Consider the following 24,795-nt stretch of genomic DNA (forward strand, 5'->3'; position numbering starts at 1 on the left):
CAGTGCATGAATACATTAGATCTAAAATATCCTCCCCACTGGACAGCTCTTGAAGGCTGGGATGATAGGAAGCGTTTTAGCTGCCTCCGAAGGGAAAGCAGCTCTTTCTGCTGGCTCTAGGGACACTGGGCTCCACGCAGCCTTTGCTGTGGCCAAGGAGGCCCAAACCACGGCGGACAGGACCCCCTTGGGCAGAGCTAATGGTGGGACCTTGGGCAGCCAGCAAGTGCAGTGCCGGACTCCAAGGTGGGATCAGGGATGGGGCTGCAGCCAGGACTCCCGGTCCCCTGTGTCGGGATMTCCTGTTGCGTCCTCTTTGGAGGCTGGTGGCAGCGTGTGCTGATGCTCCAGCTGTGGCTACAGCTCACATCTGGACGTCAAGTGCTCTTCTGGAGCGACAGAAACCCTGCTAAGGGGACGGGGAGGGCAGAGGGGACAGCCCGGTCATGCAGATCAAACCTCGTGTGGCCAAAGTGTCGCCTCTCTGCAGCAGCAAACCTCATCCTGGCCCAGCAAATCCCAAGCACAAGCACAGATGGGTCTTGCCCAGTCTCCTGGTGCACCAAGGCCAGGAATGAGTGGGAATACACGGAAGCCCCCGTCCGTGCTAGCCCAGGACCACGTACCAACCACTCGCAACCTGCTCGAGGGCTTCTTGCTGGCTAGAAGGGCACAAATATTGAAATTCTGGGGTTTATTAGAGTGACCTATAGACCGCGACCATCTCGTCCTGCGTCCGCGAYGCAGCCCCGGGCTCAGTGGAAGCGGCCGGTGGGCAGGCGGGGCAGGCAGAAATAGGCGTTGGGGAAGAGGCTGAGGTTGATGGGGTTGCCGTCGAGGCGAATGTCCTCGAGCGGCCGGCGGACGTGGCCRTGGTGGCGGCTGTCGCAGAACGTGTCCTCCTGCAGGCTCCGGATGTTGTTGTTCTGGTGCCGGGGGCAAAGCACAAAGTCGGGTTTGGAGGAGGAGGAGGAGGAAGGGTGGCATCCCTGCTCTCTGCACGACTCACGACTCACACGCAGGTTCTGCACCCAGGGAGGGCAGTGGGGGGGAAATARGGAGTGCAGGGAGGTCCCGGGAGGCCCGGGAGGGGTGATGTCTCTAGGAGACTCCACACRTGGTTGCAGGGAGGGATGTTCCGGGGGGCCCAGGCGCTCCCACCTGCAGGTGCAGGGAGCGCAGGCTCTGTGGCAGCGGCGCYGGGATGGAGTCCAGCTCGTTGTCGGACAGATGCAGGAACTGCAGCTGCGTCAGGTCCTGCGGGGACGCAGAGAGACGCCRCGCTCAGGGACACCCCGACCTCCCCCCGCCCCGTCCCGCGCACCCCTCCATGCACCCGCCTGGCGCTCGAAACTGCCGGGATTCATCCCGCCGCCTCCCTGCGGTGCATTAGGAACAGCCGGGGCGGGAGATGCCCAGCACCCACCCGGAATGCGTCGGGCCGGAGCCCGGCGCTGGGGATCCTGTTGAGACGGGCGTCCAGCCGCACGATGCTGCGGGGCAGCTCGGGCAGCGCCGTGAGCCGGTTCCCGGGCAGCAGGAGCTCCCGCAGCTCCGGCAGCAGCCGGAAAGCGTCCGCGTCTGCCCGCGAGATGGAGTTGCTGGTCAGGTCTATGCGCTTGAGCTGCGCTGGTGGACGGACGGGGAGACGGGGAGGGGGTGACTGGGGCTGCAGCAGCCTCGTAACCCGCCACGGACCCGTGCACGGCATGCGGGAGAGGCGGGAGCTCCCGYGAGCCCTGCTCCATGCAGCATCCCGGCTCCGGCTGCCCCTCGGCTGCCGCGAGCGGGTGCCGTGGACGTACCGAGCCCCGCGAAGTCGGCGGCTCGCACGTGGCCGATGCGGTTGAAGCGGGCGTAGAGGTAGGCGGTGTGCGGCGGCAGCGGCGGCACGCGCTCCAGCCCCGCGTCGTCGCAGTACGCCGACGTGCCGAGGCAGAGGCAGCGGCGGCAGCCCGCCGGCCCTGCGGGCAGCGCTGCCGTCAGCGCCCCGCGCCGCTCCCGCCTGCATCCCGCGCCTCCGGACGGAGCCAGGCAGGCAGGTTTGCGCGGAGCTAAACCTCCCCCTGCCCGTYGCGCGGGCGGGAGCGGCCCCGGGGGCTGCGGAGGGAGCAGCGGGATGTGGGTCCGTGTCCCCCGCGCCGCTCCCGGCGCCCACGAGGCTCCGCATCCATTAGCGGGGGAAGTTCAAAGCAGAAAGGCAACAATTTCCCTCCCACTTAATTTGTCCCAGTCCAACATGACAGAAGATGAATAAAAGATATTTATCCCTCGCAACAGGGTTTTAATTGTCACTAATCTAATTGCTACTCTAGCTGACTGGCGCAACGTCTCTGCTCATTAAGGCACCGTGGCTTTGCCGGGGCTGCCGCACTCTCGCTTCCCGGAGCAATTCCCGGGAAAGGCTTCCSCCCCAGGTCTCCGGGACGCTCCTGTTCCCTCCCTGCCACCCGGAGGTTTTTGGTGGCTCCTGGGAATGAGTCGCCCCTTTTGGGGGGGTCTGAGCCCCACTCACCGCCCGTGGTGACGGGCTCCTGGGGACCCGCGTGGCTGCTGGGGGAAGGCGGMTGCAGCTCCAGCGTCTCGGCCGTGGTGCCCGGGTCTGGGGCAGCTTCCCGAGCCTTGGAAAGGGGAGCCAGAGTCCCCACCTCAATCTGCAAGGAGAAGAGTGAGGGCTGCCCCGGAGAGGTCSTGCCACCCCTCCTGTCCTTCACCTATCCAGGAGCCATCCAGGGACCCCGTGAAGCATCCAGGAGCACCAGGAAAGTGGCCCTGGGAAAGACAGTTCCTGCTTGAACACCTCTCCTGAGCCGGGGTTTGGGATTTGCCCATCCACRGGGAGACAGGATGTATCATGTCCCCAGTGTCCTCTGGTCCCTCCCCGAGATCTCCTGCAATGACGCTCCATGCACCAACAATGATGCCAGTCCCCAGGTTGGGAGGGAAGAGGGACCTGCAGGAGCGCTGGGGGCTTGGAAATCTGCCACCGGAGAGGCGGGGGGACAAGGGACCTGGGTCCCTGAGCCAGGACAGGGGACACAGGGTGGGCTCAGGGCTCCAGCCCCATTCCCACYATGGGCAGCACCTCCACCTCCATCCCGCAGGATGCTCCCGGGATGCCGCCCTGTGCCTGGCGCCCTCCCGCTCCCCACTCACCTTGGGAGCCAGGTCGCCGTAGTCGTAAAGCTCCTCGTAGTTGCTCAGATCGACCATCTCGCCGTAGTTGTCCAGCGGGAGGTCGTAGTTGTCCAGATCCAGGTTTTCGTARACCGCGAGCTCATCCCCGACCTTCTCCCCCTTCCCTGTGCCCTCGTCGGCCAGCACTGCCCACGTGGCGCCGAGCAGCAGGCTGGCAATGCCCAGCCGGGCCAGGCGCCCCATCCTGCTCCTGCATGGAGAGTGGGATGGCCACGGGATCCCTTCCCAAGGCGGGAAGACCCGGATCGACCCGGAATGGAGCATCCCTCCAGCTCCCGCCTCGGAGCCCCGCGTGCCTCGTGCCCAGCGCTCACCCCGGGCAGCGCCGAAGCTCCGAGGGTGCCGGGGGAAGCGGGCACGGAGGTTCCCGYGCGTCCTGCTCGGCAGCTCCCGCYGCAGCGGCCGCCCGAGGATTTAAGGGGCGAGCGGAGGGCAGGGCCATTGGGGGGGGGACGGGGGGGCCTGGCCCAGCCGGCTGCTGCAGGGGGAGGGGGACGCTGCCATTCAGGCCGCTGGCACCCCGCTGTCCCCAGCGCTGTCCCCTGCGTGTCCCCACGGCGGCTTTAGTCCGGGGGACGGGGCTTGCRTGTAGGGCTGCCAGGGATGGGACGCGGGAGGGGATGGCATGGGATGGCCTGGCGCGGACAGGCCAGGCTCATGTACTCCCTGCCTGGTGTCCCATGGGTGACAGGGGACACCCTCGAGGGGTTTCCGTTTGCACCATCCCCACAGATTGATGCAAAACCCTCCCCTCTGCGTTTGGGGTCTCCGGGATCTCCCCCTTCCCCCCGGGGATCCCACCAGGATGAGCAGGGTGGGCGCGAGGCCCCGTTGGGCTCCTGCTGGGGGTGGGAGAGCCASGTGCGCGGCCGCCCACGGCCACGGGGATGTGCCGGGCTGCCCCCGCGCGCCACGCGTGCCCACGTGCCGGCATTGCCCACGTCACCCCGCAAAGTGCCACGGGCCACCCCGGCGGCTGTGGCACCCCCCTGCAAACCACCACCGACCCTGGCCACCCCCCTGCAAACCGCCACTGTCCCCGGCCACTTCCTTGGCTGTGCCACCCCCCTGCAAAGCGTCACTGTCCCCAGCCACCCCCTAGCCCCGGCCAGGCGGCCCCCTGCCCGGGTGCGGAGCCAAGGGCCAGCGCTAATCCCTGCTAAGCCCCTCATTAGCGAGCGCTGCGGGACGCGGAGGTGACAGGGCAGCCCCGGCGGGGGGGGGTTGGCAGGAGGCCCCCCCTCCACCAGGAGGACAGACGTCAGTGCAGTGTGGCCCGAGGGACAGACAGCCTTTCCAACGCACCTCTGCTGCACTGGAGATGGAGCTGGCGTCTGTCCCCGTGCCAGCTCCGTCCCCGTGCCAGCTCCATCCCCATCCGTCCCCAAACCCTTCGGGAGCCCCATCACTGTGGGGCAGTGAGACCTTTGCTGTGGGGGGGTCACCAGCTGCCCAGGGGCTTCATTTCAGCCACAGTTCCTCACCCAGCAGCTATTTATCACCTTGCAAAACRCCACGATCCCAGTGCTGAGATCCCCCGGGGCACAGGAGGCTCCTGCCGGGGAGCCCGCGAGCGAGGGCACCCCTGGGAGCACGCGGGCCATGCACCCGTCCCAAAACACGGAGAAGTCCTCGTGCAGGGAGCAGCCCGAGCGAGCCGCCCGCGTCCGCTCCGCGCATCCCCCGGGAACGTGCCCACTCCGCGCATCCCCCCGGAACGGCGAGCGGAGCCCGCGCGTTCGCACCCGTGCCCACGGCCGCCCGCCCCGTCGCTGACTCACGCGGGGCCGGCGAGTTGGGGGCTGCGAGGGGGGATGCGGCCGCCTACACCCGCTCTGCTTGTGCCAATCCCCCACCCCGGGCACCGGCCTGGCTCCCTCCGAGGCCACCGGGCATCACCCCCCCAGCCCGGCCTCGGCACCCCCAAAAGCTCCGGCTGAGGATGAGGATGGGCCCCGGCGCAGCGGGGAGGAAGGCGGTGAGAGGCGGCAGAGAAGCAGCTCTGAGCTCAGCTCCGCGTCCCTTTTGAGTCATTTTATTTTCACCACTGCAGAGAGGAGGAGTGAAAATACCATTAAGTTGCAATCAGTCAGGAGCTACGTGGGTCTATAGATGTATCTGTACAGTCTACCAGTATATATACACATTATATATAAATATATACATAGGATCTCCGGGTTTAAGGCTGAAACCTGTGCCACCCAACAAAGCCAAGGGAGGAAGGGCTGCAGGAGGGACTTGGCCCCAAACTGCCACCCTTACCTTGGCACGAGGGATGACGGATCCCGGAGGGACGGGGCAGCTCTGGTGCTTTCCACGGGCTCYGGGCAGGTTCCCGCATCCGCTACCATCTCCCAGAGCCCGGCCGCCCTTATCCCACCAGGCTCGAGTTTGGTGGCTGAACACAAAGGAGGCAGCTGCTCCTTTAATTGCTTTAATGCTTAGTGCAGGTGGATTGATTTCTTTCCTTTTTTTTTTCTTTCTTTTTTTTTCCTCCCTCTAATGCTCAGCTTTTAATCTAAATCCTAAGAATCAGGAAGGAAGGAAAAAAAAAAAAACGAAAAAACAAATAATCCCCCCCTAAACCCGGACGCCCTATATATGCAGGTACAGCTATCAAAGAGGGAAGCGATATATGCGGAAAGGGGGAGGAGAGGGAATAAAAACAGGCTTTTCCAAGGGAAGATTTACTCCTCTTTTTTTTCTTCATTTTCTTCAAAGTCAAACTCGGACATACGTCCTTGCTCCAAGAAAGTACCTGGGAGTGAAACTTCAGGAGGCGAGTGATAAAGAGACAGGGGTTGGGAGAGCAGAGTGGAGATTTCCCGGCCCTGGGAATACCCGGATTTGCACCCAGCGCCTSGCTCAGCATCCGGCACCGGGACCTAAGTGCAAGGGTGAGATTGGCACCTGCATTGGGACCTGCTGCCGTTGGGATTTCGGATGGAGCCGGGAGCTGTGGAGGGGACGTGGAGTGATGCCCTGTGGCCGGGAGGGGACAGAGGCAGGAGCAGAGCCAGACCAGCCCGTGCAGCTGGTGGGGGGAAGAAAACAGAGAGCAGGAGCAGGCAGAAGGGCTGGTTGGGTCCTGCACAGGAGGGAAACTGCTCTGGGAAAAGTGGGATGAGCTCTTCCCAGAGCAGCAAATGCCGGCTCCGGCTGCGAATCCGGAGGCTTTTCCCCATCAACACCCAATAACCCCAGCCCAAAGCTCGGGAGCGACCCCAGGGCAATGTCCCTTCGAGGGGAGCCAGCGGGAGGAGCAGGGGCGCCCGGCGGACCCCGGGACGCGGCTCCGGCCGCGAGGGGTCGTTGCCGGCCCTGCCGCGGGTCGCCTCGTCGCATGGCCCCGGGACAGCCCTGCGGCACCCCTGGCACCGGCAGCTCATCCCGGAGCGGGGCAGAGCCTCTTGGAGACCCCTGGGTCCTGCAGCAAGTCACGAAGGGCCAAGTGACCCTCCGGTTTTGCCAAGTGACCCCCTTGTCCCCCCCAGCTCCGGGCAAGGGGGGAGGTTGTGCCCAGCCCCTTGCAGGATCTGCCCCTGGGCAGACTGAGCTCAGGGCAGAGCTCAGTTAGTCTGAGCTCTGATTTTTAAGCTTTCCTGCTTTGGCAACCGTGYTGGGAATGGCTGTGCAGCTCCCTCATCCGCTCCATCATGAAGTGCTTCCCGTGAGGACAAATCCCAAGCCTCTTCCCCATCTGGCCCCAGCTCCAGCCACGGCCGAGGGACAGGGCAGGGAGCAGGGATCGCCAGCCGGATACCAGGGTGCGGATGGCACCCATCCCACGCTACCCAGGTACCTGCCCTGGCCTGGGATGGTGCCAAGGCCACCAAGGAGGAGGAAATGCAGAGCGGAAGGAAAAGCAAGGTGGGAGAGGAAAGCAAAGAGGGTCCCAAGTGTCAGACGCTGTCAGGGCTCGAGTCTCTGTGCAAAGCCAGGTCCCAGGAGAGGTTTGGGGGCCAGGYGGGGTTAGAAGACCACAGACTGCAGGAGTCGGAAACACATCATGAGGTCCAGCGGGATGGGGGGCTTCAGGAGGTTCCCGTCGAGGCGCAGGTAGCGGAGCCGGGGCACGCTGTCCAGGTCCGAGGGCGAGAAGTCCTGGATGGACACCAGGGACGTGGGGCAGATCTGCGTGCCGTTGATCTCTGCAGGGAGGAGAGGCAAAGCGGGAGGCTCAGAGGGGAGCTTAACTCCTAAAGAGCTAGACTTAACTCGCTGTGCTCCTTCCAGGACCAGGATGCAGCCCTGGGGCCCCAACGAGAGGCGAAAGCTGCTTTGGTTCAGACTTTCAGGCACGCTCAGCCAAAGTAATGTGAGGAATATGTTATCTTTAGAGAGAGAAAAGAGACGATTCCAAACGCAAAATCATCCTAGCCTTCAAAAAGCATCACCAAAACACACTGCAGTGCTGTTAAGCTGAAGATAACCTTAATAATCCCCGATTGGGCTTGTTGTATGGCACCGAGTTTCCACGCGTTTCTCCCCATCACCAGGCCCACTTGGCAGAAAACAATGCTAGGGACTCTTCCGTTAATACCCAGCTCCAGAAATTACAACCTTATTAAAAAACAGGTGCAAAAAGATACCCGACAGCTGGGGTAAAACGCAGAGCTGGGGCAGGAGGTGCGTGGCCATGCGAGCATCTCCGTGGGAAAATCTAAGCAGGACCTTGTTATGGGTGTCCGTACCCTGAGGCCAGCTGCAGGCACAACCATAATGTCAGGATCCCGCTAGGCTACAGCTGGATATTTAAGCAAAATGCAGAGCAATTTGCATTTCATTCCCAGGTCATCATTTCCCCATGAACCAACTGCAGCTGCTTCCATCAGACAAGGAATTGGACTGTTTTGGTCATTTTTGCGCTGGCATCACGTCTTGCAGCGCTTGGCATCCAGGAGAAGGCTTCTTCCTCTCCCAGCTAACAGGGCAGTCCGGGACGGTGCCCTGTGAAGAGCCAGCTYGTTTGCACTGCAATTTTAAGGCTGCTCTTCAAGCATCGATTACTTTTGCACAGAAAACCACATAACATCACTGCAGGAAAAGCACAGCAGCCGCCGGCAGCCCCTGGGTAATGCCACTCATTGCTGGGCTCAGTGACCTGCCTGGTGACATCCTCCGGGGGGACCACCAGCTTGGCTGGCCCCCCAAACCCCGCTGCAACCCAAACCGACGCTGCTGTGCACGATTCCCCTGGAGCCCACGGAGGGTTTGGGCAGGAGCATTGCATTCCCGATCCCCGCGGATCCGCCCAGCAAGGACAGMGGGTTGCTGGGCCTCCAGTGTCCCCGGAGCTGCTGGCAACGGGGCCTCTCTCTCCCCCACATTAGCCATGTTTGCACATGTTTCACAGGCCGGCACCTCTCCCGTGAAATTGCTGCACTTTGCCTGAAATAGTGTGAAATTGCCCCGATTGATTTGTGAAGGCAGCCTCCATCGGAGCCCTTCTCTCCCTTTGCTCTGCCCGGCGAGGCTCAGCTCGAGCGCGGCGCTGTCTTATTTTGCACCAGCYTGACTGCATACTTGGCGTCTGTTCCCGAAATATGTGCACCGAATCTGTTTTTTTTTTTTTTTTTTTTAAATATACATATTCCAATATACATATTCCCTCATCCTGTCGGGAAAGAAAACCTTTCAGTAGCAGGTAGGCATGAAAAGGAACTGCCCATAAGAGCAAAGCGGGAGAAAAAGCCCTGGAGCAGCACAGGGAATTAAGCTCTGCTCTTCATGCCCTTGAGTTACGGCCCTAATCCCTGGACCTCTGCATCCAGTCCCGTCCTCTCTCATTAATAACGGCCACCAGCTCCTTTCAGCGCCACATTCCCCTTTGACAGGTTCAAATTCCGGTGGAAAAAGATGCCATTTTCCATTGAGACCACATGGCATCCCCCGGGATATCTGCTCCCCACGGCCTCCCACCCTGGTAGCTCAACTCACTTTCAATGGAGTTGTTGTTCAGGTAGAGGTGCTCCAGCTTGGGGCTGATGAAGGGGACGTTGGTGAGCTTGTTGTGGGCCAGGTGCAGCACGAGTAGGTTAGTGAGGTTGAAGGAGTTCTTGGGCAGCCCTTTGTCGGAGATCTGGTTGTARTTGAGCCGGATGAACGCCAGGTTAGGGAACTCCTTGAAGTAGTCACTGGGGATGTCCTCAATGTTGTTCCTGTCTAGGAAGAGCTGGTGGATGGCACTGGGCACCCCCGGTGGCATTTTCCTCAGGATGTTGTGGGCAAGGTTGAGTTGCATGAGGTTCTTGAGTCCTTTGAAGGTGTTTTTGTTGAAGACCCCATCGCTCAGCTTGTTGTGGTGCAGATCCAAGAGCACCAGGTTCTCCAGCTTGTTGAAGACCCCAGCAGGGATCTTGGAGATCTGGTTCCTGCTCAGACGCAGCTGTTCCAGGTTGGGTGGCAGGAAGGCAGGCACCTCCTTGAGCTGGTTCTTCTCCATGTAGAGGAAGATGAGGTTTTCCAGCTTCTCCAGAACCCGCCTGTCCACCTTCCGGATGCGGTTGTTGTCTAGGTTGACCCATTTCAGCCCAGTGGCGTTTCTGAAGGACTCCTCGGGGAGGTCGTCGATGAAGTTGTTCTGCAGGTAGAGGTAGTGGATGCGGGACGGGATGATGGGCACCTTCCGCAGGTTGCGGCTGTCACAGTAGAGGGCAGAGGGGAAGTCCGGAGGGCAGTAGCATTCCCGGGGACAGTCCGGGAAGATGGAAGGAGGACCCGGCGGCAGCGGGGGCGGCAGCTCCGTGGGCTCCACGGGCTCCACCGGCTCGGGAGGAGGACGCGTGGGCTTCCGGGGAGGCTTCCTGCGCTGCCCGCTCACCTCCGACACCAGCACGAGGAAGAGTGGGAGAAGCAACCTGAAGGCCACCTTCATGGTCCAGGTGTTTCCCTGGGGGAGGCAACAAGGACAGCAGGATKAGGAGCAGCCCAGCTTAGGTTCCACCTCCCATCTCACCCAACTCCAACACACAAGAATTTACCCCACATCTCAACCCAGCTAGCTTCTCTCCACCTAACAAGCGGTGGTGGAAGCCACAAGACCTTCCACAAGGCGGTTTCTTGGCTGCCACGTGTCCTGTGACCTGCCCTGCTGCTCGGCAAGACGGCTTTGGGGTTATTGCACTTGCTCTGCAAGAGCGCAGGGAGCTGCACAGAGGTCCCAGCCCCGCCAAGAGCCTGGCAATAAATTTGGCAAAGGAGAACACAGCAGGCAGGAAAGCGGAGAGCCAGCCGGAGAGCAGAAATCCCCTCGCCAGCTGGGAAGTGAGCAAGAGACGGGCCAGAAAGGATATTCCCCCAGGAGAGCAGGAGGGTTTGGGCTGCGGTTTCCCCGTCAGCTTTGACAGATGGTGTCACCGACGCGGCCACCTCCAACGTGGGGCCGCGGCCGTGCCAGCGCCGCCGGGCAGGGCCTGGATCCCCTCCAGAGCCCTGCTGCCACCAGAAGGATGGATCGCCGCCTCGGAAGTGCGGATAGATCAGGCTTAACTTTGCCACCGGGCCAAAAATCAATGGTTCAGTAGCAAATGGGCTGAGCGCTGGTAGCTGGAGGCCAGCAGCAGTTAGCTAGACACGGTGACGGACAGGGCAGTGCTTTGGGGACTAGGCTTTAATGCAGGGCAGGACAGTCCCTTCCGAGGTGGCAGAGAGGTGACAGTTCCGAGGTGACAGTGAGGACGCTTGCAAGTCTATGCGCRGGCAACTGCTGCGTCCCCTCCTGTCCCAGCACATGAGGACAGACTGGCACGGTTGTCCCGGTTGGTCCCCGGGGAGCAGCCATGGGAGCAGGAAAGCTCCCTGCTTGCTCCCGGCCCCAGCGAGGGGAGGCTCTGGAACAGTCCGACCTCCCCCAAAGACCAGTGCAACCCCTTCCTGCCCCACTCCGGGCCTGAAGGTGCCCCGTTCCTGTGCCCACGAGCAGTGCCACAGACCTTTGCCGTCCCTTTTGCCACCTGGAAGAGCAACGACATCCCCCACAACCTTCCGCTGGTGCCTTTCCAGCGGATGGAGCTGGAATTCAGCTCATGGTAGCAGAGATGCCTAGCACACAGAAGGTGCTCTGGATGCTCCCCAATCCAGGGAGCAGCTGGATGGGCTCCGAGCTTTCTGCAGAGGTGCCAGGCACTTGGGGCACTCGCTGGGCTTTTTCCAGGGGTATTTGTCACCTGGAGGGAGCGGAGCTGAACTAGATGCACATTTGGGCAGGTGGAAGAACTCAGAGATGGAGCAGAAAACGGATGAAGCGCAAGGATACAGGGAAAAGGTTGGGTAGAGGGAGGATGGGCCTCCTGGAACAGGGCCCCAGACTCTCCAACAGGACATGCAATGAGGCCGGGATGGACTCCGCACTTGCAAATGCTCATTGAGCTGCTTTAGCACCAAAGGAACCCCGGGAAGCAGGAATGTGCCTGTGGCAGCCCGGGTCAGCTCACCCTGGGATGCCACCCACTGTGGTCCGCATCCCACCCTTGGATGCTCTTAGGGACCCTCATCAGGACCCCAGCTTCCTTCGAGCCCCATCCTCATGCTCCCAAGCCCCAAAGCAATTGGCTCCGTGGGAAGAGACCCCGTCCTCTCTGCCGGGTCCAGCCTGTGGCTTCCCTTTCTGTTCCGCTCTGCTCCCATCTGGCTCCGTTTAACCCTCCCGGCCTCGCGCGCCTGCTGGTTTCAATCAGGGCTCTGGCATCTTGCTGGGGGAAGGGAGGATCAGGCAGCGGGGAAGTATGGAGCCRAAATGCTGCCAGATATTCAGCTCTAACAAGTCCCCTTGGGGGCTGTACGTGCGTGCTTCTGTGTTGCAAGAGGACAGACTAAATAGAGGGCAGCAGAGAACAGACAAATTCGTGGCAGGGGTCTGGCCTACGTGTAGCTCCCCTCCTAGCCCCGTGGGAGCCACATTTCTTGCCCAGCCACATCCCTCTTCATGCATGCGCCTTGTCCCGAGCTGCTTCATCAGCCTCTGCTCCAAACACTCAGACCTGGATTTTAACACTTGGAAAGGTGGGGGGAGAGCGAGGGGGGTCCCAAGGTTGGACTTGGGTCCATCACAGCTGGAGAAGGCGGCTGCAAAGCCAGGACATGGTGTCACCGCAGCACACGCCAAGATCTGAGTGCTCGGCTCGCGCTCGGAGGACTCGGTCCGCACGCGTGAGCCTTTAGCAATGCGGCTGTTTGGGCACCTGGGTTTTAACAGCAGCGGTTGCTGGGCCAGGAATCAAGGGCAAAAGCTGGCAGCAATACRTGCCAGGAGAGTGTCACAAAGCACAAGCGAGACTTTCCATCCTTTGCGCACCCTGATGGGGTCCCCACGTAGCTGCCGCCAGCATCCCCCCACATCACCGCGTGGGGTGACCCCAGAAACAGCGCGATTGGGGCAAGCAGCATTCGCTTCCGAACAGCTCTCAGACAGCATCCCTGCGACTGTCCGAAATCCYAAACATCCTCACACCGTGCACACAGTTGGACTCTGCCCCAAACCCGCGGCCACCGCTTTCCTGCACCAGCCCCTCGGCTGCTTTCAGCCAGCTGCCCTGCACACGCTTGTCCCGCGCGCTCTGCCCGCCCTTGTGCGGGCGGATTTACYGACATCAGGAGCAAGCAGCGAGTTTCGAAGCCGCAGCATCAGTGTGTGTGGCGGATGCGCTCTGCAAACACCTTTGGAGCTTTCCCACTCCTCCCAAGAGGATGGAGCGGCTCAGATTCRGGAAACCCTCTAGGAAAGTGCAACTAGAATAAAGTTAATCCATGAAGCAATGCAGGTTTAAGGAAACCAACTGCTCATGGAGCTGAAGAGGCCGAGCTCACGGCCTGAGGCGGCTCCGATGCCCCAAGCTGCAGCCAATGCGTCCAAGGGTCAACAATTGGGTGCAGTAGCTGGAAGCTCCAGCCCTAAAACACTACTGGAATTTGCTCTCTTAAACATTTAGTTTTGCTACGCCTAACCAACCCATAGCTCCCAGAGCAAGGGATCCTTTCCAGACCACTTGCCATCGTCCTGGAAGCTCCATGCCGAGCAGCTCCGCAGTATTCCCGGAGCCCATCAMCGTGCAGGCTGCAGACACCCGCAGCAGCCCTGGGAACCAGCCCGTCGGCACRGAAAGAGGAACGCAACCTAAAATAACAAATGGGAGCCAACAAAGCTCCCCCGTTGGCCTCCCTGCAACAGCCTGGTAGTGTCTTTGCGAGATGCTGGGTCGGGTTGGATGTACCCAGAACAGGGGGCCCTTTATCCAGCTGCCCTGGAGAGCTGCGCAGGGTGGAAAAGGGCCAAACACGGTGCAAACGTGGCCTCCTGGGAAGCAGGGGTCCCGCGAGGATACGGCTTGTGAGGAGCGGGGAGGCAACGCGGGGTGTAGGATTTCTCTGCACGCCAGCAGCGTTTCCCAAGCGCGTGGCAGCCAGCAGACGGGTTGCGAAAGGCTCCGCTCTCCGCTGCAACCCCCTTCCCGCCCGAGGGTCCCTAGGACGGTGGTCCCAGCAAGAACAAAGCAGCAACAAAAAGTCTCTGCCTCCCCACTAGTGCTGGCGGTTTCCCCACACCCTCCTCCTCCTCCTCCCTTGCTCGCAGCCTGGACCCTTCCCCAGTGCTGCTCCCAGCGCCCGCAGGGCTCCTCGCCGCACACAGAGCAAGGGGCTGGATGCAGAAAAAAGCAACCGGGGAGAGAAAAGGCTTCCAAAGYGATTGCAGCCCAGCCCCGGGCTGCCCACCCACACCCTCCGAGGGAACCCTGCTCTGCATTCCCGAGGGTGGGAAGCTGCTCTTGGATGCTTTATGGGCTCTGTCCCCTCTGGGCTCTCCCTTAGGGCAAAGAGCTGCTCCCCCAGCTGAACTTCCATCTCCTCCCAGGTGGGAGCTCCCAGCCGCTCGCCCTCTGCCCTGGGATCCTGCTGCCCATCCTGGTGGGGCGGGTGCTTCCCGGGAGCTCGGGAGCTCACGGGATGCCCTGGGCAAGCGCCACATAAGGAAGGAGCTGTGCAGTGTTCCCAGGGCCCCGCGTGTTCRCGCTGAGCTGCCAAGAGGATGAATTGCCCCTTTCCACAGCACACGGGTGTCTCCGAGCAGCAAGCGGCCAGGGAGGGGCTGGGGGGCTCCAGGCTCTTCTAGGCACCTGAAGCCTTTTCCCTGGTGAACATCCCTCTCCTGTTGCTCCCTCCCTTSCATCTCCTGCCTGTGCCAAGTGCAGCTGGAGAGCCAGATCCAGACTGTACCCGTGGGGTGGCTGGACCCGCTGTGGGTGCATGGAGGTGTGTAGGGGGGTGGCTTTTTGCCTTACCCATCTCTGCCCCCCAAAATCCCTGCAGAAACCCCGCTCACAACCAAGCCCTCCCAGAGCACCGCAATGCTGCTCAGCCCCAACACGGGACAGTGCCAGGCTCCAGGACACAGCAGGGAATCTGCTCTGCTCCCCACTGCTGCAGCCCCGTGCAGAGCAAGGGGACCTGCCGCCCCTCTCTCCCACACGCTTGCACTGAGTGCAGGGGACATGGGGTGACCAGGGGTCTTGGGAGCACAAAGCCCCAAAGCTGGGGCTCCCCGGAGTCCTGGCTACGAGGGCATCTGCCTTTTTCACAGCCTCTTCTCACGCTTTCTCTGCTGCTTCCCAAGGCAGGAGATGAGCAGGTCAGGGGAGGAACCCAGGAGACCAGGCAGGGACTGGGGGACCCCCAGAGCCCCTCCATGAAGCCTCCAGCAGCCTCCACAACACAAGCACCCATGGGACCTTCAGGTGCCTTTGCAGCCCCAAACACCCTCCTGCACCTCCCCAGGCTGTGAAAAAACCCTCAGAGTGAGGAAAGAAACAGGAAGGAGAAAAGACTCCAGCTGCTGGGAAAAAAAAAGAAGAAGAAGGAAAAGCAAAAAACGAAACCCAAGAGACAAGAAAAGGAAGCGGCAGATGCCGGCAGGACGGAGAAGGCAGGAGCATCGGCCCCGGGAGCCGCTTACCTGGGCGCTCCGCTCCCTGCTCCGGCCCTTCCCGCTGCTGCGGCGGCTCCGCCACGAGCCCCGGGTTTTGTCGCCGGGCGCCACCCGGGGGGGACGCGCGGGACGCGACGGGGCCGGCGCGGAGACCGCAAGAAAAAGAAAACAAAACAAATCAGAAAAAAATAAAATCACCCCCCTCTCTCGTTGCTGGCAGCCGAGGGCCCCGGGCGCCGAGCCCGGCTTCGCTGCAGCTCCGGCGGCCGCCCGCGAGCGAGGTTTAAAACACGGAGCTAATTAATCATTTAAATAAGCCCGGCCCTCGCCCCGGCCCCTCTYGGAGCGGCGCGGGTTTGGGCTCGGCCCCCGGCCCGGCCCCGCTGCGGGTCCCCCCTGCGACAAGGGGCGCGCAGGTGTCCCCAGCCCGGGTCCCCTTCCCTGCGGGTCCCGGGGGTGCTCAGGGGCAGGGGGAGCAGCGGGGACCCCGCGAGCTGCAGCACTTTGAATACCACTGGAACAAGGACGCCGCTGATCCCTTTGCAACAGGTTTGAGCTCTCGGCCGGATAAGAGCCGGGAAGGGGCTTAATCCAGGGGGTTTCAGCCTTTGTCATCCTGGACAGTTTTAGGGTCTGCAGGAAAACCATTAAAAAAAGGTCAGACACCTCCCCTCGAGCCAAAAGAGCAGTTGAAAGAAAAAAAAAAGAAAAAAAGTAGCCTCTTAGGGGCTTTCTATGGACTCTCATGGGCTTTCTATGGGCATCCCCATCACTGTGATCCCCATTCCCCAAGGTATCCCCATCACTATGATCCTTATTCCTAAGGGTATCCCCATCACTCTGATCCCTGTTCCCAAGGGTATCCCCATCACTACAATCCCCATTCCCAAGGGCATCTCCCTCACTATGATCCTATTCCCACTGGCATCCCCATCGCTGTGGTCCCCATTCCCACCCCCATCCTGCAGCCAGCGGGGCCTTGGGTGCTTCAAACTCAGCAGGGAGCCCGAGCGTGAAGCAGAGAAGGGAAAGGAAGGAAAACGCTCAGTATTCAATGTTGTTTAAACAGCGTCTCGGGATGGAGATGTGTGTTTGCCAGCTGGAAAAGCCTCAGAATCAATAGGGAAAGAAAATGTTGTTTTCCAGCTGGGAGATTCACACTAATTGTTTTAAAATTGCCAAGATTCCCAAAGCCGGCAGCTCTGTGCCCACAGTTTGCCTGTTTATTTACCCTGCTACCTGATAGTCACTCGCTGCCTGAAAAGAGAAGGGGAAACTGAGGCACGAAGGGCAGCTGGTTGCTCGGGGCTTGGCGAGGTCTCTTCTCCTCCAAACAGCACCCAGGGTGCTGGAAGATCCTGGACACCTACCGGGAAGCGCCAGAGCCCTGAAAAACCCTTGCAAGTGCAAACCCCGAGCCAGGGCCACGGCCGCTTGTTGAGTTTTCCTCCTGCAGGAATCCCTTTCAGCATCCAAGTTTCAAAGCTCTTCTGGCTGTTTTGGAGTGAGAGGCTCCATGGGCATCCGGGCATCACGTGTTGCCTCCAGGCCCACTCTGGAGCTGGAGCCCACACTGCCCTTGCGCTCCCCAGACCCTGGCATCAGCACATTTTGCATCGCATTTTGCTGGGTTTTTTTGGTGCTTTTTGCATTGCATTTTGCTCCTTTTTGTGCTTTTTTTTTTCCCCCTCATTAATATGGAGGGACAAGAGTGAGCAGGAGGAGCGGGTGGGCAGCCAAAGCTTCTGCCCTAGGGCATCACTACCAGCTCCGAGGACAGCGCGGTCCGTGCCCGGCTCGTCCTGCAGGGTTTTGCAGCAGGAAGGCGGCTTTGGTCTGGCGGAGATAAGAAAGGAAATGTCTGAGCGTGAAAGCACCGGGAGGCCGAGCCAGGGCCGCAGGAACGGGCTGTATCGCGCGCAGGGACGCACACCAAGCGGGTAAACACAGAGGACGCTGCCCACGCGAGTTAGCGCAGCCCCGGCAGCTCCGGGGCAGGACGGCAGGGAAGGGGCCCTGCCATTCCTGCAGGACACCTGCCTGGCTTCCCATCAACCCCAAATCCCTGCAGCTCAGGCCAGGCTCCACAGCAAAAACAACAGAAAATATTTCTTTTTTCTTTCTTTCTTTCTTTTTTTTTTTTTTTTGCCAGAGGGCAATATATTATTGGTACCAGCATCGCTGCACCAAGCCAAGCCGCTGTGCCCGGTGCTGCGCAGGCATCGGTGGCAAAGCCTCGACGGAGCCCGAGGGGGACACTCGGCTCCCCAAACGGGCGGCAGGAATGAGCCAAGCGGGAAAATATGCGGCTGGGCGCCGCGCGGATCCKACGCTGGACGGCCGCGCGCTGCGGGGGACGCACGCGCCCCGCGGCCGGCCACATCTGGGAACATCTGGAGGCAGATGCGCCCGGAGCGCTGCCCCCGGAGGGGTCACATCTGGAGGGCCGAGCATGAGTGGAGCCTCCTCCGGGATCCCGGCCTCCAAGTGCACCCAGGCACCGGGAGGCCAAAGAGCAGTGGAGAGGGGAAGGAGAGGAAGAGGAGGGAGATCTGCCTTGCTTCCTCCATTCATCCCGAATACCCATCCCTCCTTCCCAGGCACGGCCTTGTCCTCTCCATCCACCCCTGTGCATCTTCCCCCTTCCCAAACTGGGGATCAAATCCCCYCAAGGCTTCTCCAGCTGGGATGGCCCTGAAGTGGCTGGAAAGGACAAGCCGGGTGGGAAAGGTGGCTGAGAAATCCCGTGGCCAACGGCCCCAGCCAGGTGTTTGCAAGGGAAAAGAGAGGAAAAACACGGTACTAACTGGAGTTTGAGCCGGTTTGGTCATTAAATCTATGGGCAAATCTCCCTCGGAGAATGGTTTGGGTATTACGGCAACCAAACACATCCGTTGCCGCAGCCGGGGAACAATYGGGTAATGGAAAAAACGCCTGCAAAACACTCCATGCTCATCCCGGCGTCAGGTCTCGCAGCAGCTCCGGGGCCACAGCCTCCCAGCTGGAGCGCAGGGAGCCACGGTGATGGATGCAAAGGGAGAGCAGGAGGGTTGGAAAAGCCCCCTGGAGAGGAGGATGGTGGGGAGGAAGGCTGGGGCTGCTTCGCTTGTGGATGCCCTGGGAAAACTGAGGCACAAGGGACCCCTGAGCGCACCGTCCCGCAGAGCTGGCCTCCCTTCCCGGTGTATCCTGAGCTGAGCTTTGGGCTCCGTTCCTGCTTCCCGAGCCTTGGCACGGAGGGGCGGCCGTGCACACGCTGGTGCAGCGCTCCTTTCCCTCGCCCAAATCCACCCGCTGCCTCCCACCGGCCTGGCCAGCCGGAACCCTTTGGGAAGCATCGGCTGAGACCTTGCAAACTCATTGCAGGGACAGCCCCCTGCCCACGCGGGAGGCCGAGGGGAGGTGGAGGCGACCCRTCCCCACCGCTCATCCCGGCATCTCCCTGCTTGTGCCGAGGCCCTGGTCCCTCCTCCCCTCTTTTTCCGGGCTGTTCTTGTGGCCGCTTTAAGTGCAGGGAGGGATACAGAATTCATCAGCCCTCGCATTGCTTGGGAATTAAATCATCCGGCTCGTTTCTCCCAGAGAGAGAAGACGTCCAAACCACCTCCCCGTTATTTTTTTTTTTCCTTTTTTTTTTTTTTCTTTTTCTTTTCTCCCTTCCCTGCTGGGCTGAGCGGTCCTGGGAAGCGCGTGTGCACCCACAGCGTGCAGGGTGCCAGGGCCGCCTTGCAGCAGCCCGGGCGCGACGGTGCAGGAGGCCGCGCTGCCCCGTGGGGCTCCTTGGGTTTCTTGTCCTCTCCCCGGTGCCGCGGTCCCTGCCCCGTCCCCTCCGCTGTGGGTGGCGGCGGGCAGCGCGCGGGGACCTTTGCTGCGGGCCGGTGCGAGGGCCGGGATTTTCCCAGGCTCTCCGGGCTCCCCGGGGAGTGCAGGCAGCCCCGGCTGCCCCGAGCTGAACAGCCGCCCTCAGCCCCTGCTACGTGCGCGATGAGGCGCTGAATGAGCAAAGCGAAGCGATCCCAAATCGCCCTTCCCGGCATGGAGAGCGCCAGGCCGCTGGTGCCGCAGCAGGGAGAGCGGCCGGCGATGGTTAGAGCCGGGACAAGGGGGTGATTCAGTGAAACGCCGCGGCACCAAACGCCAAACCGGGGCAGCGAACGCCCCGAGCCAAGCATGCCATGAGCTGAAGGGACCCATTAAGAGGCTGCTCCGACCAAGGCGGGACGGGGCAGTGCCCAAGGGTGCCACCAAGGGCTTCCAAGCAGCCCTGCGTATGTGTCCCCACAGCCCTGGCCACGGGACGGGCCCCGGTGGGTCCCCTGCGCTGTCCAGGTGTCGCGGCCGCGCTGCCAGGGCGGCTGTTTGCAATGGAAACACCTGAGCCGCGGTTAGTCCTTCCAGCCGCTCTTGGCTCTGGCCTCGTCCTCCCCGCCTTCCTCTCGCCCAGTGTTTTTCCTCTCTGCAGACGGAGCCAGGAGCCCGGTCGTCTTCACGGCACCGGCTGCGCCGGGACCCCAGCAGCACCCCCAGCCCGAGGACCTGCACCCATGGGCGGCYCTGGAGGAGGTGACGGGAACCCCACGATTTAGGGCTGATACGATGGAACCAGCAGCCTCTGGGCTCGCAGGTCCAGGGCCTGGGAATCTTCTCCATTGGTATTTTCCTCCTGTGCAGGAAGGAAGTGGCACGGAGGAGCTCTCGGTGAGGGTGCTGCATCCGAAGGCTCCGCGTTGCAGCCGCTGCAGAACGGCCCGTGCTGCTTGGCCAGGAAGGCGAGCAGCAAACCGGCCTCTGCGGAGCCCCAGAGGTATTCGGATAATGCTCCAAATATTACAGCTATAAATTCAGCTCATTTTTTCTGGCTGCTAAGGGCTGCCAGAGGCTTTGACCTAATCCCCATCCAGGCAGTCCCTGCCCTGGCCCTGGCGCCCGTGTGTCCCTTTCGGCACTGCCTCCTGGCAGGCAAACGCTCCCCGTGCTGCCCCAAGCTTCTCTTTGGGGATAATGATCCCGCGGGAAAGATTCCCTGTCCCTGAGGACCTCGGGGAGCCAGGTTTGTGCAGGGAAGAGTTAACTCTGCCTCCCGCAGCCACCGCGCTGGGCCGGCTGCTGGTGGGGAGAAACCTCGGAAGCAGCATCAGGTTTCCCAAAGCATTCCCGGAGCCAAGGCCGTCCTGCATGGCCCCTTCCCTTCCCTGCACTTCCCTGCCTCCCTCCGGGCCGTATCCAGCCCAGCATCACCCCTGTGCTTGGGAGAGACGGGGAGCATCCCGAGTGGAGACGCATCCCTGCGGCTCTGCTGCATCCTCACGCTGCCTCTCAGGTTTCCCTCTGTTAGCAGCCGGCCCCTGCCCGTTCCCCCTCCACACATACACATTTTACAGGAATTTTGCTTGTTTACATATCATTTTGGAGTGGAAAAATAAAAAAGGAGGGGGGGAASGTGGACTGGGCGGTGCGGATGGCCATCGATCCGGCCTTGGCCCTGGCAGCTCCGCGTCGGCGCCTGCGTTTCTGCCAGCTCCACAGAAACCTCCGGAGAAACTTTGCAGGAACGTTGATGGAAGCCTGCGGAGAAGGGGAGGAGAGGAAGCAGCAAATCCATCACGTTCCTCCGTATTTTCCACCACGGTGCGCTCCATCCCCAAGCACCGTGTTCCTTCCCACCCCTTTCCTGGCCCTTTGGGGCGAAGCCTTCGTGAATCCCGCCRTAGCTCTTCCTCCTTTTCCGTGCGGTCTGGGGGGAGCGGAAAGCACCGTGCACCCCATCGCCCTGCTCTTCTCCCTCTTGCAACTTGCCCCAGAGGCTGCGACACCTCTTGTCATCCGGGGCTTTTCTACAGGGATTTTGCCCCCGGTTTCAGGAGGCGAGAAGCGGTTCAGATGTTCCCCAACCAAGCAGCTCCTCCAGCGTGGTTCCAATTATCCCCCGAAAGCCTCGAGGGAGCAAGACACGACCCTGAGCCCCAGCAAGYTTTAGTCCCTTCAGCCCTTTGGGGAGGAGGGGACAAGGCAGGACGGGGCTGCCCGGGGTTGCTGGTGGCCCTGAGACCTCCTGCTGGTCATCTCTTCCTGCAGGAGCACCAGGCCATGGAAAGCCAAGCCAGGACAGTGCTGGAATGGGGGGAAAAGGGGTGTTTTCTGGACCTTTGCAAAGGCTGAGCCCCCCSGGACTCAATTTGCTCCTGGCTGCTCCCAAACCAAYCCTGAGGGTGAAGYGAGAGCTTTGGGCACCATCCCCACSTTGGGGAGAGCATTTGGGAAAGATCCTTGTGCCGAGAGAGGCCGAGGGGAGCACAAAGAGCTCCCAGGACGGGCAAGGAGCATCTGGCTCCCTGCACAGCACAGGGCCCCATCCCGAGATCCAGGGGTTAATAATCCCTGGGCTGGTGAGTCAGAAAACCTGCGGAGCAGCCAGCGGGAGCTGAGTAATCCGCGATGCCGCCGAGGTCACATTGCCGGCTCGCTCCTCGCGCCTCCTGCTCCCGCCATTCCCAGCCCGGACTCCCCTCCTCTGCCTTCCGAGCTCTCCGGCTCTTCCCACTGCCCTTGCGTTAAATCCGGGCATCGCGGCAGCCCGTCGGAGCGCAGCCGCCCCTCACAGGTCCCCTTTTATCTGCGGAGGAACCGTCAGCTGGGATGGCAAATTAGCAACTGCCAAGCAGCATTCCCAATAAATCTGGGTGCTTACAAAGCACCAGGACAGCCAGAAATCRCCCCCTGCATTTAATCAAACCACTTCGTTAGGCTGGTTATTAAGCTGGGGAGAACGGGACTTCTCTGCTCTCAAACAGCCTTTGGAAAGGTGATTTATGGCAGATCTATTAAGGCCCAGCCACACTGCTTTTAATCCTTCCTCAGTGGCAAGGCATCCCTGCTCCCATCCATGGGATCGGGATCCATCCATGGGATTGGGATGGGGATGGAGCAGGCGGTGCGTTGGGAAGCCGCAACAAAGCAGCATTCCCGGGAGCGCCCAGGTCCGCGACGTGTGGAGCCAGTTGTTGCCTGCGTTTGCTTTGTGTTTCCCAAACGGGGCCTTTGCGTCTCCTGCAGATTTTTCTAACCCCTCTGTCCTCTCTGGTATTTGCAAATCCTCCCTTTCTGCATCCTCAGAGGATTTTGCGTGTCTGCTATTTCCTCCCTCATCCAGCACGATTGCAAAGCCGTGTAAACAGAGCYGGCTCCCGGAGGATGCCCGGAGACCCGCGTTTCCAAGTGCTCCCAACCTTTGTGAACCTGCAGAAAAACGTTGCAATGGAGACACAAACATCTCTGCCAAATTCATGTGCCCCAATATGCACAGGTCACGTCCGAAAACGCTGCTGCTAGACCCTTCTTTGCAGGGGACTCACCATGGTGGGAAATGAGATCCCACSGATCCCACCGATCCAGGGAGCGTTGCCGGGAGCCCGGCTCACGGCTCCGGCGGAGCCGCCCGGGAAGCCCCAGGGACCGCGGCTGCGCCCGCGGAAACGTCAGGTGCAGCGGGAGGAAGTGTCTTCATCCCCGAGGCATCCGCACCACTCGCCCCCGGCCACGCGGATGCTCCGGGAGCAGATCCCTGAYCCCCGTCCCGGATGTTTCCAAATATTTGGCTCTCCTGCGCATGGCGAGACGCGGAGCTGCCGTCACCTCCGAGCTCCGGCACCACAGTGGACTTGGGGACACGAGGAGGGGACTGGGGATGCCGGGAGACACCCGCGCTGGTTATTCCTCCTCTAGCCCCTACCAAATCCCAGGCAGTTTCCTGGGAAGTTTCCCRGGAAGCTGGGCAGGTTTTCCGCACGCGGTGGCAGGAGGTGGGACCTCGGCTCCCCACCATGCGCAGGACCCCTGGCACCCACGGGGAGGCAGTGGTGACGGTGCACACGGCCTGTTTATTTTTGGGGGCAGACCGGGACTTTTCTGGAGCTGGTGGAATCYGTCTCCCTGAAAGAGCCTTGTTTTTTGTGGAGGAAATGAGACAGCGTGCTTTTAATAGGAAATAAAAACACATCAAATAGAGAGAAACTGAGACACAGACCTGGAAAAACGTCGAGCCGTCCAGCTGCGTCGCGCCAGCAGCCGGGGCCGTGCCAGCAATCCCAGCGGTTCCGCCACGCGCTGCCCTTCCCGGCCCAGCGCTTCCCGCTCCGGCCACATTGGGACAGGGCGCGTGTTCCCAGGTCCCTCGCATGTCACGGCCCAGAAGAAAGGAGGTGGCAACTCGAGGATGGGCAGCCTGCACCAGGGCAGAAGTCCCTAAGAAAGGGGCCAAAAGCACCAGCATGACCTGCCTGTTGGAGACATCCCACATCCCAACGTGCTTCCAGAGGCCGGAGGTGCACGACATTCCGAGCCGGAGGTTCAATGCAGGATTGGAGGTTAATAGGGACCGCCTGGCTGCCTTGGGGTACATTAGCACCACCAGCCTGCTCTATGTTTGCAGGGGCTCCTGACAGGGAGGACACAGGGAATAAATGGAAACKGAATTATTAAAAATTGCTCCAGGAAGCAACACCAAGAAACAGGTCCTGGGTATCTGGGCGCTGCGGGATGAGCTCTGTGATGCCACATGCAGAGCCAGGCAGATCTGTGGCTATGGGGAAAGCAGGAAATGAGACACAAAAGCAAATTCCTGATGATTTCCTTGCTCCCAGGGGCAACTTAGGCTCTGAATCCTCCCGTYGACCCTCCAACCTGGAGCCGTGAACATCAGGATGCGGTTGCGGGCGCTGCAGAGGGGCAGGATGAAGCCCCGCAAGGACACGTGCGTCAGTGAACAGGCAAAGAGAGGCAGCCAGAGGCAGGGGAAGGGCTTTCGCAGCTGCATATTTTATAGGGATTTGCATCGGGATCGGGTCATGCACGGTCCGTGACGCGCTTGTGTCATTAAGTGAGCCGGCAGAGCCACTCGGGCAGGGCCGGTGCAGGGAGGTGACAGCTGGACACGGGAAGAGACCAGGCAGCAGCCCGTGTGGCTGACTACAATGCGCCGCTTTATGGCCTTGCAGCAAATATCTTATTAAATCGGAATGAAATGCACATCTGGAGATTGCACTGGGGAGCCCTCGTCCTGCTGCRTCGCTCTCGTGCCATCACCCGGCCCCGCGTCCCTCCGTTCCCGGCCCCGCATCCCTCCGTTCCCGGCCTGCGGCTTTCCCATCAGCTCAGGACATCCAGCCCAGTGGCTGCAGGAAACACGTGCCAAGCCACGAGGCCAGGCACAAGCTCACRTCCTGGGAATTGTCCCCATGGCCAAGGTGACCCCAGGCTGAGCAGCAGCTTCACGGACTCCATTTATCTTAAGTCATCTCCTAGCATGGAAGGGAGCTCCCAAAGCCCCAGATCGGCGGCCACCRGCATCACACGCGCCCTCCCGCTCCGCTCCCGGCTCCGTCCCGCCAGACACTGTCCTCACATATGAACTCAAGCTGTTGGCTGTAGCTGTTGGCCATCAAAGACACTAGCCGTAGCTACAGACGCAAACAAGGGCTGTGTTTCCATGCCGGGCTCCTTCCAGCCTCGTCCTCCTTCCCCGTGCGGAGCCGCACCCAGGATCAGAGCCATGCGTGGGGCTTTGGTGGCCCCAACCAGGGATTTCTGAAAAAAAAAAAAAAAAGGAATTCTGCAGAAAAGAGAAAAAAAAAAGAAGGTTCTCTAACATGGGGACAGTGAGGCAYAGAGCCTCCTGCAAG

General features: G+C 61.0%; 2 protein-coding genes across 2 annotated transcripts; both read right to left on the reverse strand.

The window, feature by feature from the left end:
* Positions 1–755: 755 nt before the first annotated feature.
* OPTC (opticin) lies at positions 756–3,381 on the reverse strand. The gene is made up of 6 exons (XM_026053245.1): positions 3,157–3,381; positions 2,516–2,654; positions 1,806–1,964; positions 1,427–1,629; positions 1,162–1,257; positions 756–926 (listed from the first exon to the last, which is right to left on the reverse strand). Exons 1-6 carry the CDS (start codon positions 3,379–3,381, stop codon positions 756–758), a joined length of 993 nt encoding a protein of 330 aa, XP_025909030.1.
* Positions 3,382–6,780: 3,399 nt separating this feature from the next.
* On the reverse strand, positions 6,781–15,170 carry PRELP (proline and arginine rich end leucine rich repeat protein). Its single transcript, XM_026053160.1, has 3 exons — positions 15,146–15,170; positions 9,139–10,090; positions 6,781–7,349 (listed from the first exon to the last, which is right to left on the reverse strand). The coding sequence occupies exons 2-3, from the start codon at positions 10,073–10,075 to the stop codon at positions 7,171–7,173; spliced, it is 1,116 nt and encodes a 371-aa protein (XP_025908945.1). The 5' UTR covers positions 10,076–10,090; positions 15,146–15,170; the 3' UTR covers positions 6,781–7,170.
* Between the last annotated feature and the right edge of the window lie 9,625 nt (positions 15,171–24,795).

This window comes from Nothoprocta perdicaria, unplaced genomic scaffold (genome assembly GCF_003342845.1).
Source record: "Nothoprocta perdicaria isolate Ctin4 unplaced genomic scaffold, notPer1 scaffold_97, whole genome shotgun sequence".
Lineage (NCBI taxonomy): Eukaryota > Metazoa > Chordata > Aves > Tinamiformes > Tinamidae > Nothoprocta > Nothoprocta perdicaria.